The sequence below is a fragment of the Gossypium hirsutum genome, chromosome A03, assembly GCF_007990345.1.
Source record: "Gossypium hirsutum isolate 1008001.06 chromosome A03, Gossypium_hirsutum_v2.1, whole genome shotgun sequence".
In the NCBI taxonomy this organism is placed as follows: Eukaryota; Viridiplantae; Streptophyta; class Magnoliopsida; order Malvales; family Malvaceae; genus Gossypium; species Gossypium hirsutum.
The window spans coordinates 111,786,708-111,799,596 of NC_053426.1; the positions used below are offsets into that span (position 1 = coordinate 111,786,708).

General features: G+C 31.6%; 2 protein-coding genes across 2 annotated transcripts; both read right to left on the reverse strand.

The window, feature by feature from the left end:
• Positions 1-356: 356 nt before the first annotated feature.
• LOC107927817 (cyclase-associated protein 1) lies at positions 357-5,011 on the reverse strand. The gene is made up of 10 exons (XM_016858942.2): positions 4,614-5,011; positions 3,878-4,046; positions 3,411-3,475; positions 2,708-3,014; positions 2,456-2,615; positions 2,257-2,366; positions 2,113-2,168; positions 1,969-2,025; positions 1,663-1,806; positions 357-635 (listed from the first exon to the last, which is right to left on the reverse strand). Exons 1-10 carry the CDS (start codon positions 4,893-4,895, stop codon positions 549-551), a joined length of 1,437 nt encoding a protein of 478 aa, XP_016714431.2. The 5' UTR covers positions 4,896-5,011; the 3' UTR covers positions 357-548.
• A 1,921-nt stretch (positions 5,012-6,932) lies between these two features.
• LOC107928013 (probable receptor-like serine/threonine-protein kinase At4g34500) lies at positions 6,933-10,459 on the reverse strand. The gene is made up of 7 exons (XM_016859172.2): positions 9,699-10,459; positions 8,732-8,836; positions 8,165-8,287; positions 7,890-8,060; positions 7,681-7,810; positions 7,377-7,586; positions 6,933-7,227 (listed from the first exon to the last, which is right to left on the reverse strand). The coding sequence occupies exons 1-7, from the start codon at positions 10,241-10,243 to the stop codon at positions 7,108-7,110; spliced, it is 1,404 nt and encodes a 467-aa protein (XP_016714661.2). The 5' UTR covers positions 10,244-10,459; the 3' UTR covers positions 6,933-7,107.
• Between the last annotated feature and the right edge of the window lie 2,430 nt (positions 10,460-12,889).

The window sequence follows — 12,889 nt, forward strand, 5'->3', positions numbered from 1 at the left end:
AAGTTCAAGTTTAGATTATTTCGAATATGAGGTGGTCAACATCTGATTAAAATTTGGAAGTTGTAGTACCAATCTACTATTCTTCATTTCTTCTTTACATTGACTCGATTATTGGAAAACATAAACTGTTTGTTTCACGTGTTCACATTTTTATCACCTAACATCTTTTTTCAGGACATCCAAATAAATTAATAAATTAAGCAACTTTAATCTAAGGAAAATAAACTGAAGAAATCTTTGTCCATATAAAATAAATAAACCGAATATATCAATTTATTTAAGAACAATTCAAAAGAAAAAGAAGTTCCAATTACAACATAATATAAATAGTTGCAAAAAAGCTCATTGAAAGAGAATAAAAAAATTGTTTTTTTTATTAAACTGAAGGAATAAAAAAAAAACAAATAATGACCGATTGATATGTATCATAAATTGATCAAAGGGTAGAAAAAGAGATCATAATCATTGTCCAAAGAAATAAAAGAATTGAAGTAAAAATTAGAAGAAAAAAAAGGCTAAAAATTGTGGATTTTAAAGTTAAGTCTTACTTAAGCTCCTGAGTGAGAGACTGGACTAGTTTCAAATTGGCCATTCTTATATACATGGATATACTGTTGTGGCAATGGATGCTCCGCCTATCACAACAAACATGGTTAAGCCATCATCCATTTCTTGGTAAAGAAATATATAAACCAACATGTCATTGAAAAGCATGCTTGACATAAATAATAATTGAAACATAAGAAGCATATAATCATGGAATAATGCAGGTCGAAATTTGTTTTTATCTCTTTACAATACTTTAATTTGGTATTTAATGCCTGTATTTTAATTCAGTATAATTTAGTCTTTTTACTAATGTCATTAGTTAATTTCTTTAACTATTTCAATTAAAATGTAGATATTGATTTTTTATAATAAAAAAAATATCTTCGAACATTAGAAAAGCTTGTGTTAGTATGCTGAGTTGGAAGAGATTTTTTTTTGAAGGAGAAATTAAAATCAACATTTTAACTATAATAATTAATAGTATTAACTATTTAAATTAACTAATGATATTATCAGTGAAAGTAATTGTCAAGTCACTCTATCATAAGAACGAGATCAAATAGTCCCTCTATTATTAAATGCTTCAATTTAATTCTTATACTATTACAATGAAACAAATAAAGCAAACTTGTAGCATAGCTAACATTTAATGTTAAAAAATTGACATGAAAACTAATTTTTTTTCATTTGTAGTTTAACTCTAAACAAAAATTTTCATTTGCAAAATCATAAAAAAAATTCAAAATATTAACTCTTTTATCCATAAATGCCATTTTTTAAACAATAAATGTTAATTCTATTGAAATTTGGACTTATTTTATTTTTTTTAATAATACCATACTAAATTGATCCATTTAATAATAGAGGGACTAATTTAATTCTATTCTTATAATAAAGAGACCTGGCCGGTATATTCACTTCATGTTATTGGTCTTTCAATATATATGCAGAATAAACTTTTATTCTATAAGACATGGCAACCAAATCGATATTAACATAGTTCAAGCTCAACAATCCATAAGTAAAACAAAAGGATTCGAAACAAGAGGAAGGAGAATTAAGGTCATCAATAAAACCTTTAAAGCCAAAAGGTTCAAAAACTTGAAAACTTACCCAGTCAGCATCAGAGGTAGCACCAGGTACTAATACATTGATGTCAATTGACTTTGCTGTCGTTATAGCTGCTTCTAAAGAATCTTTGCTCAAGTACAACTGAGCTCCGGATGTGTTGTCCACTGAAATTGTTGGAGCCGAACCCTTGAACATCCGCAAAGTAGATAATCATAAGTATAAAAACTGTCAATCACTAATTACAGCATAGTAATTGGTAGAATTATCAATCAAAGAGCATGGGAAAAGGGCCCCTATACTAATTTATTTACCAAGTAACACGATCAGCATCAGGGATGAAGAAATTACCTGACATTGTGCCTCAACGCCATTGCAATTTACTATCTCAAAAGCGGCCACAACATCCTGCCAATTTAAGTCAAAAGCAGCATAATGAGTAAATATTATGCTTCTGAAGATATGTATGTGAAAAGTAGGTCTTCTCCTACAAACCTTAAATAACACTCCCATCTTAGTGCATTTGTCAAGTGTTATATTGTTAACTTTCCCTGCATAATATAACAACAGCGCTAAGTTGTTCATACAGCCAATGCAAACAAGCATACATGTTAACATTCATAGAGATAATAAATTTACCCTGAATCTGCAAAACGGAATCCTTGCATCCAAAAACATACACAGATTGTTTGGCATCACAATCATCAATAACTAAGTTCTTGTTTCCTATGTGATTCTCAACAGCCCACCTGCCAATATTACAAGTAATAAGTCAATTAACAAATCAAATACCACAACCACCAAAATAAAAGGTAATACAGAAAATACGCAAACTTACTTACGACCCATTTGCAGCTCTAGTTTTGGTGGTGCGACTTTTTTGATAGTAGGGGTAGTAGTAGAGGGTGTGGAACTTGTTTGCTTTTCGCCGGTGCTAACAACGCCTGTTCTATCAGTACGGTTCTTCGCCTTCATATCATCAGTAACCTTCCTCAGGCCTAGATATTAAGAGAATCTGATCATATTTGCTCAATCATTGACATAAAATTTAGACAGGAAAGCAGAAGAGAGAGAGAGGTAAGAGGTTAACCGGCAGTGACATTCCCGGAACTGAGTTCTTGAAAAACAGCTGACATCCCTTGTTTTGGTTGTGATGAAGAAGCTTTAGAAGGTTCTGAGGTGAAATGAGAAGCAGGTGGAGGACAAGGAGGTGCAGGGGCACCTGATGGAGGAGCTTTGGATGGAGCAGCAGATACCTTTTTACCAGAAGCATTCCATACTGGTCCAAGAGGATAATGACTTTTGACATAACCTCTCAGACCTGGTAAATACAGCTCCTTCAATGCTTTTGCCCACTCAACATGGTTTGGATCTTTAGTTTTGTACTCCACAAGAACCTGATATTTACAATAAATATTTCGATACGAACCAACTAGACATTTTGCTCAAATGTATGATCATACGGATTGAATGGACGATATTACATGAAAAGATAATGTATTTATCACGGCTTACTACAAATTTAAACAGATAAAAGTTTCTTAGTCTGATAAATTTGTATATATAATGCATATTTTTGCAGTAAAAAGATCAATTGTATCAGAAAAGAGAGGTTTATTTGACCAACGACAACATCATAATTGATCGAAAGAAAACTTCCAAATAAATATAAGATTTGGCACTCTTGTTATGCATCCAATGTTGTTCCTTAGTTTCAAAGCAATAGATAACATGCATAGTGGATGATAGTTTCCAACTTGAGTTGCTTACTTCCTAGAAGTAAAAAGAAATACCTTGTTGTTGTAAAATTCAGCCGCTTGCCAACTTTCTTCCACATGTGCAATAGGCATGCTCATACCTTGAATAAGAAAGCATTACCAAGAATCAAACAACAAGTAGCAGGAGATCATATGCTATTGTCACGTACAACTGTAAAAAGGCTATTTAGACATAACAAAAACTTGACTGGATATTATGAAATATATACAAGCAGCAGCACCTCTCAAATTCTTTCACTAAAAGCCTAAGCATGGAAAGTACGAATTGGAAGTCACACTTTCCTAATTCTAGCTTTGACCTAAGGCATTAATATAAATCCACACTTCAAACAAACCGTGTGAAAAAGACTCCAGCTTTGTTCAACATTAGTTATGATTTATGCTACACTACACCCTAGACGAGAGTCACTTCATTGAGAAAAGTGACCCACTTCATGCAGACATATCTATGTGCAAATAGGCCACAACATACATTCACATACCACAATCTTTCCCAGTGTAAGCAATCCATGCTAAAGCTGAAAGACTCTCCGCAGCACTCTTAAAGTGGTTGATAAACTCAGAACCCCTCGCTTCTGCCATAGAATTAACCTTCATGATCACCTCATTTAATGGTTTGAGAAATTCAGCCAGCCCTGCCATATCAGGTTTCTGTACCAGCAGAGCAAAACGCGTTCAGCATTTCATTAGTATTTGATAGAATGGAACCACACTGAATAAAAACATGTAGAGTAAAAGGAATAAAAAAGCAAATAGCAGCTAAAACTTAGAAGACTTCTATTTTTGCTCTAACATCTAGAACCAAACCATAACATCAAACGCTCAAGCCACCAAATGTTAATTTCCTCCTTGATAATGATCTTATTCAAACAGCTTCCTATAAACACTTTCACTGAAATGCTTCGTGATATTATTGTAATTTCCTTAATAATTCTAATGTTTCTTATATTAGTCAGACTTCAGAAACAAAAATGGACACTCTTCAGATCGGAATGAAAGCTATCTAACTAATAAAATATCTTTTTGCAGAGCAACAAAATCCAAAACCTCCTTTATACAATCATCGCAACAACCACATTAAGCTATATGGATAAATTCACACTTTAAATCTAATTCACAGAGTTTTCACGTAATTCATAAAAAAAAAGTCATTTCAAAAACTAGCTAATAAAAAAAACTCAATCAAACAAAATTTGAACAAAAAAAAAAAACAGTAACCTGAGTTTGCTTGATCTCCATAAGAAGCTTCTTTTCCACTGAAAATGCCTCCAGAAGCAACTTACTCACATCCAACACTTGACCTCCAATCTTCTCCGCAGCACCGGAAACCTTCGCCGCAAATTGATCCATCAGATCTTCAAACGCAACAATAGACGGATCCGAAGACATGTCATGACCGCCACTATCAGGTAACCCCCTGGCCGAAATTCCTCCTCCGGCAGCAAGAACCTCCAGCCGCGCCACCGCGGCCTCTAACCTCTCAACCAGCTTCCCTTCCATAACCAAAAATAAACTTTCTCACACAAATGTATTTTTTCTTTAAAATCTGTCGCTTACATTCAGATCAAGAGGAGTTTGAAGGGATGATCGTGTATAACTGAATTTTAATTTCTTCTGGAATTTTTTAGGGGAGGGCCTTTTCATTGTTGTTTTGTACACGTGGAGTCTGTTGACGTGAGCATTTTTAAGAGATTGAATGGGAAGAAGACACGTGTCGGATAGATATGGGTTTGTGGCTGTTCCTCCGTTGGGAAACGGATAGCAGTGAAGTGGATTAAATTGAATTAAATAAAATTTACAGACCTTCAAAGAAGTGAAATTAGATCCGAATATAGAAGTTTCATTAGTTTTTTTAATACAAATTAATAAATTAGAGTTTAAAATTTTGATTTGAATGAAATTATTATGGATAAAGGGGAAAGTCAGAATTTTTGTGGAAGGGATGAAATTAAATTATATATTTTTATAATAGTAAAAATATAATTTTGTCATTTTAATAGTTTATATATTTATAATTTTTAGAGGATTAAATAAAAATTTTATTATATAGGAGGTTAAAGTATAATTTTACAATTATTAATTTAAAATTTTATAAATTATAAAGAGCTTAAATAAAAAAAATTCATTTTAAAGGGTCGGAACTCCATTAGCCCTCTAGATTTGTCCATATTATGGACTATTAAAAAAATTTTAAAAAATATGATTGCCAAACCGAAAAGTAAAGGGCATATTATTGTTATACTCCTTACTTTACTTAAATATATGAAATTTAGTTGATTGAGTTTTAGCTCAATTGATATGGGTTTTATTGTCAATGTAGGAGAACGTGGGTTCGAGTGCGCTGAAACGCATTATCCTATTATTTAAGGGTCGGGGAGCTATGAGTAATTCTAGGTATTGTGTTAAAAAGAGCAGATACAATCAGAACTATAACATTTGATCCTTCTCTGATATTGAGAAAAACAAAACCTTTTAACTGCTTTTATGTGTGATTCGTGTTGGTAGTGACTTATTTTTATTAGTAGAGTGTAAGTTGTAAATATGTATATATATATATAAATTTTAGGGTAAATTGCATCTAAAATTATTAAATTATTACCAAGTTTGCGTTTTAATTATTTAATTTTAAAAAATTACAAAATAATCATTAAACTATTCAAAAGTTTTTATTTAAGTCACTGAACTATTAAAATGTTTTTATTTAAGTTATTAGGCTGTTAAGTTTTTTTTTAAGTCCGATTAAGAAGCTCTAAGCGACAATTCGGCAATCAATATAGTGGATCAGTACCCATAAATGAGTAGAAGAATATAACTTAAATCCAAATCGATCTAATGGCTAATATTGGAGATCGAAAAAGAAAATTGTTTAATTTTAGTTTACAAATTCATGGCGTTCAAAGTTGTCTTATGAAAAAAACTGAATTGTAGAAAAGAAGGAAAATGAGAGTTTTTTTATTAATACAAGTAGTGTGAACAGAGAATATCAGATAACAACAATTTTAATGGCCTAATAACTTGAATATTCGAATAGTTAAAAAACCAATGTAGTTTCCTTGGTGTAATTTTCCCTAAACTTAATACATTCGTGTATTCCTGAATACAATAAAGAACTCAAGAATTGATTCCTAACTGAAGTTTTCCTTCTGGAATCAGCAATGTAATTTTTCTTTATTTTAGCTATTTGTTTACCCATTTTGGCAAAAATGGTGGTGGCTGTCATTTCATTACTAAAAGAACCAACAGAGTGATAGGCGTATATCAACAGACAATGTCATATTCATTATTCACTGTCCACATCAATAGTTCAACACGACATCGTGGTCCGAAAGCAACATATTCCATTAAAGCCACTGCCTGCCTGCCTGCCTTGTCATGTTGGTGAAACCAACAGGATACCAAGTTAGGTACTAGCAACCAAATTTTCAAGCATTTCCACTTTCGGTAACTCGAAAGTTACTGTCTGCCTGAACGATTTTGATCTCCCGGAGCATTTACTCATTGACTTACGCAATTTATCTTAAAAGATGACATCCAACAGATTTAAACTTCGAAGTTTATATATATACAAAGCAAAAATGGCGATAATATATATGTATGTAGATATGCACATCCAAGGTGTTTTTTAGCATTCTTCATGTGGAACTAATGGAAAACTTATTCTACAACATATAATCTGACCTTGGTAAATTATAATGCCTTCTAAAAAAACCAATTATTTCCGTCTTGATTTCGCGGCATCAACTTTCTCGGTGAGCTTCTTTGGATGCGGAACTTTGGCGGATGTTGGCACGGAGGATGGAACAGAGTATCTCTCCTGTGCCGGTCGATGCTCCTGTCAAGAAAAGAAGTGTTATCACAAAATGAAGCTATTGTTTTCTCTACGAGAACGATTGCGATACAGGTTATGGTATGTTATCGATAACTGAGTGCTAGTTATAAAAGGCTGTGAAGCAACAAGTATTGTGATGAGATAGGGCATACCGAGCGAAAAGGGAAATCATCTGCCTCGAGCATATGAACGATTTGCCCCATTTTTGGTCGTTTATTGGCATCCAAATCTATACACCGGAGACAAACGAGCAATGCTCGTTTCAAAGCTCTAGGTGAAGGTTGAACTTCGATCAACGGGTCCACGAGCTCTTCACCGCGACGACTTGCTACCATGCCTTTGAACCATTCAACTAAGTTCATCTGAAAATATACATCAAATAAAAAAGGTGTTATTATGCACGGTATCCTGGCATTCGATGAAGGCATATTGGAAGAGAAAAAGCATTGGTTTTACCTCTCCTGGTGCCCTGGAATAATCGATCGGGCTTCTCCCCGTAATTATCTCCATCAGCAATACTCCAAAACTATAGACATCGCTTCCCTCATTCAACATGCCTGTGCTTGCATATTCTGGTGAAACATAACTGCATACACACACATATATATATATGAAGTTCCCATCTGCTAAAACATATAGAAATGAGATTATGAAAGAAAACAAACCCGAACGTCCCCATTACACGCGTGGTCACATAGCTCGATTCAGATCCTAATAACTTGGCTAATCCGAAATCGGATACTTTCGGGTTCCACTTCTTGTCCAGTAGAATATTGCTTGATTTTACATCACGATGCACAACTTTGGGTTCTAGCCCTTCATGCAAATAGGCTAATCTGCAAAATAAACAAGAAAGGACTTGCAACCAGAGTTTTTCGAGTTTGATTCCTGAACAATCCGTATCCCGAAAAAAGGGAATAGAAGAGGAAGGTGCACTCACCCTTTAGCGGTTCCAATGGCAATCTTCATTCGTATATCCCAAGTAAGAGGGCTTACAGGTCCAACATCACCATGTAACCATTGTTCCAAGTTGCCATTGTCAACGTATTCGTACACAAGAATCCTGAATAAATGAATAATAATAATAATGATAATGATAATAATAACTTTAGGATTTGACGGTTCATTTTCATTAAAATGATATAAGGTTTTGTCTGTAAAGTGGAGGTAAAACTATCATAAAGGCCCCTATATTAAGAGTTGGATTATATTTTGACCTCTCTAGTAAAAAATAGACAAGTTAATCTTTGTGCGTTAGATTAAAGAGTAAACTTATCCTTTTGGTAAAAATTTCTTTCATTTCCACCATTAAAAACTGTTCTTTATACGTTAGCATGAGATACATATTGCACACTACGTGTCGTTGTCTGGTTATTCTGTCTGTCACACTAGTTTTTAATAATACATATAGATGAAATTTTTAATAAAAATGATCAATTTATTTTTTGATATAACATATAAGTAAAAGTAAACAACTAAGTACACAAAACCTTTTTTTTTTTTTTACCTTTGAGCACCTTCAGTGCAGTACCCAACTAGACCCACTAAGTTCTTATGTCTCACTTTGCCAATGGCTTCAACTTCAACGTTGAACTCCTTCTCTGCTTGGCCTCTGTAGAACAATGTTACAAAGAATTTCGATTAAACATTATTTTAAATCAAAATAAAAGCTGGTCGAATTCTATAAAAGGTCCCTGTATTATGTATTTTTGGAGGATTTAGTCCTTGGGCAAATTTTTACACATTAAAAAAAAAAGGCAAAAAGGGTAAATATGTATCACATTTGTCTATCTGTACAAAAAAATGTTAAGGTGTATGACACACATAACTAGTGGCCCATTGGCCCCAGAATGGTAAATTTTCCATTCGGTCATTTTGATATTTGTGAAATTTTAGTAAAATTGTACTTTAGCCTTTCAAAACTTTTACAATTCAATTATGTCCCCTGAAACAATTTTCTGGCTTTGTCCTTGACTAAATGTTTTGAAAAAAAATGGTCCATGCAAATTATTTGATGAAATGAAAGTACAAGAAAAAAGTTTTTTTTTCAGGACTAAAAATATAAATTTTGAAAAGTATAGGAGTAGAAATGATTAGGACTAAATCTGTCAAACAGATATAATTCAGGGACTTCTATATAATTTGACCATAAGAATTTTGCTAATAAGTGCATTAGGTAAGAGAAAAAAAGTTTAGTTTTTTAAATATTATTAAAATTTAAAACCAAGAACATAGTAACTCATTGAAAAGAAATCTAAAGCCAAATTGGAGTCAAATTACAAGGTTGGACCAAATAAAAAGTCAAATCAGAAATTAAAAGGAAAAATAATATACAATTTTCAATTGTCTGTCTTGGATCTAACATGCATGAATAAAATAACCAAAGAGCGCAAATGTTTTCCCGGGAAACAAACAGAGCAGAAAAAAAAGCATGATCTCTCGAAACGATCAAAAGAAGTATAGTGTATACGTACTTGTTATTAAGCAGATTTTTTACAGCGACGACGGAACCGTCTTGCAAAAGGCCACGGAAAACGACGCCGTAACCACCTTCACCGATCACATTCTCCTCGGTGAATCCACGTGTCGACATCTCCAGCTCCTTCATGCTATACCACCGACCCCAACCAATATTCTGAGCATCCGCCGCCGATGAGACGTCACTGGCTCCCGACGCATCGTCGCTGACTCCCTCACTACTCTTACTAGGAACCCCATTTCCGATCTTTCCTTCCTCGGAAGAGAAACAAGAACCTACGTTCCGATTCAACGCCTTGATCTCCAAGATCTCTTTGGAGACCAACGGGATTAGACCAGAACTGTGCTTCACTTTGCGCTTTCGCGCGTTTCTGTTTAAACGGAAACATAGGAAGATCGTTAAAGAAAAAAGTAGTACGAAGGCTACGAGAATGGTGATTACTGCGTAAAGTTTGAGATTGAACAGCGGCGTTTTCGAGGTAAGAATGTGAGTTATGGAGTTGTTTTTGTTGTTGTCTTCGGTATTGCCGGTGACCGGCATTGGTTCCGGCGAGTGATGGGACCTTTTTTTTTTCTCGGGAAAGTGAAGGAAAATGAATTTTAAGGGAAAAAAAAAAGGTTAAGGAGCGGAGGGGTTTTTGGTGCTTTAAAGAGAAAGAAGAAAAGTGAAGCTTCAACTTTCAAAAATGGATATACAAATGAAGAGCGTGAAGAAGACAGTGGAGGATGACTTTTAACTACAATATTGGGTTTGGTTATGCAGATTTATTACAGAAATGCCACTATAATTTAAATATTTATGAATTCGGATAATATTTGAATTTAAATATTTAAGTACTTAAAAATATACCAATTTCTCACTTTAGTACTTAAAAATTAAAAGGTTTAATTTCGATTTAGCCCTAAAAATATACTATTTTTCACTTTAATACTTCAACTCTTCTTTTTCATATCTAAATTTTAAAAACGTTATGTTTTTTTTTGGTCCAAATATAAACCGACGTCTGAAAAAAAAGATTGGTCCAATAAGAATATTAGAAATATAATATTAGAAATATATTTTTATTTATTAATTTGTTTTATTTATACTAAATAAAGCGGTTATAAATATTCTATCATCATTGTTGATTGAGTCTTAAATCAATTGGTACAAGCATTGTTGTCAGTACAGAAAACTATTGGTTCGAGTGCAGTGAAGCACATTATCTTCCAATTTAAGAATTGGGAGGGGCTATAAGTACTTCTAAATATTGTGTTAAAAAAATTAAATATAATCAAAACTATAATATAATTAAAATATGAACAAATATTATAATTTTTAAATTACTAATATTATATAAAATCTTATGATTTTATTTTTAATTTTCAAATATCATAAATTATATTTTTCGTTACGTATCTATTTTTTTTATAATGATTAAAGTCTCAATATTTAAGAAATTATAATATAATTAATATATGAACAAATTATTTAATAATAAAATATAGAAACATAAAGTTACATTAATTTAGAATAAATTTTCATTTCGATTAAAGTAAATTATAATAGAAAAATACACATTTTTACTTTGTCTTTAGACTAAAATTTCATTTAAGTTAAACTATTATTACGTGCCTACTTTTCATATAAAATATATCGAAAGATAAAATCACGATATAATTTTTTTTTTTGTAAAATAATCATATTTTAATTAATATTCAACTAAATTGACATAAAATATAATTAAACGCTTAATATGTAGTAGAAGCTAGTCTTTTTACCTGATATACACGAGTTTAATTGTAATTATTGATTAATGAGACTTTAATCATAATTTTGATCACAATAAAACTTCAAAAACTTGTGTATCGCAAAGATTGGTTGTGTGTATTTATTAAAATATGTTATATTTATTTGTTGAGTTTTTCTACAATTTTTTCAAGGTTTGATAAATAAAATGATTTTGGAAAATAAAAAAAAATTAATGAGTAGTTCATATTTAGAAAAAGTAACTTATTCCGTAAACATTTTATAAATAGAAAAAGTTACGGGTAAAAGAGAAGAAATTCACTAATGTTAAAAAATAACAATACAAGAGGAGTACGGCCACAAGTCTCCTATTTTGCCTCTCTATTTTATTTTTTCAATAATTGATAGGATTCAGGTCACACAACTCTAATAATATATATATAAATGTCCATACAAAGTTGAAAAATTGTGTTTGTTAATTAATTTATTTATTTTCAACAACCTTTTATTATTATTATTATTATTATTATTATTAAGAGAGAATGACCAAAGTGTCCTTTACGTAGATCACAATTTTTGTAAAGCAGACCAGGATACCAAAGATATTTGAACGACAACCAAGTTCAGTTGTCATTTGTCTTTAAACACTGAACCAGGTTGAATGTGAATATCTAATGTAAACTTACTACCTAATCCACTTTGTCTTCATTTTAACGACCCTTCTCATTTTTACGGCAAACAACATTTAAAGTCATTAAATTATTAATAAATTTACGTCTTCATTATTTAATTTCAAAAAATTACAAAATAGTCATTTAATTATTCAAAAAAAATTTTCTTTAATTCACTAAGCTGAAAAGGCTTTTTTTTAAAATCCGATTAGTAAGTTCTAAGTGATGATTCGACGACCGGTATAGTAGATTGATACCCATATACAAGTATAAGTACATACATTGAATTGAAGCTGATTTGATGGTCAATGTCAGAGACTAGAGAATAAAGGTATTTGGATTTTAGTTTGTAGAATTCGTGACGTTTAAAACTGTTTTATGAAAAAATTGAATTGTAAAAGAGAAGGGGAATGAGCGTTTTCGATTGGTATAAATAGTGTGAACAAAAAAGACCATACAATAGCGATTTTAACAACTCAGTGACTTAAATGAAAATTTCGAATAGTTTTACTAATAATTTAGTGACTTTGGGTGTAGTTTACCCTATTTTTTATTACATTTATTATATTATATAACATTTTTTATTTCTTTTATGTTTATTTTATAGTTCATGTTTGAAGTTTGTGACTACTCCTCTCAATAATATTATCTTCAATATTCAAATATATATTCTTCTATTGAAAATGCAATATACTTTACCGTAAAATTTATTTAAATTAATTACATAATTATTTGTTACTGATTCTCTTATAAATGTTATTATAAATAATAATTTAACTAATCTTAA

Bases quoted from the DNA above. Each gene is read 5' to 3' on its own strand.
- LOC107928013 (XM_016859172.2), bottom strand. From the start codon at position 10,243: ATGCCGGTCACCGGCAATACCGAAGACAACAACAAAAACAACTCCATA. The intron at 7,587-7,680 runs GTAAAACCAATG...GTATATTTTCAG, and splicing joins ATTCCAGGGCACCAGGAGAG to ATGAACTTAGTTGAATGGTT. The intron at 7,228-7,376 runs GTATGCCCTATC...TTTTCTTGACAG, and splicing joins ATGATTTCCCTTTTCGCTCG to GAGCATCGACCGGCACAGGA.
- LOC107927817 (XM_016858942.2), bottom strand. From the start codon at position 4,895: ATGGAAGGGAAGCTGGTTGAGAGGTTAGAGGCCGCGGTGGCGCGGCTG. The intron at 3,015-3,410 runs GTATTTCTTTTT...TGTAAATATCAG, and splicing joins CTGAATTTTACAACAACAAG to GTTCTTGTGGAGTACAAAAC. The intron at 2,169-2,256 runs GTAAATTTATTA...TATATTATGCAG, and splicing joins TTCCGTTTTGCAGATTCAGG to GGAAAGTTAACAATATAACA.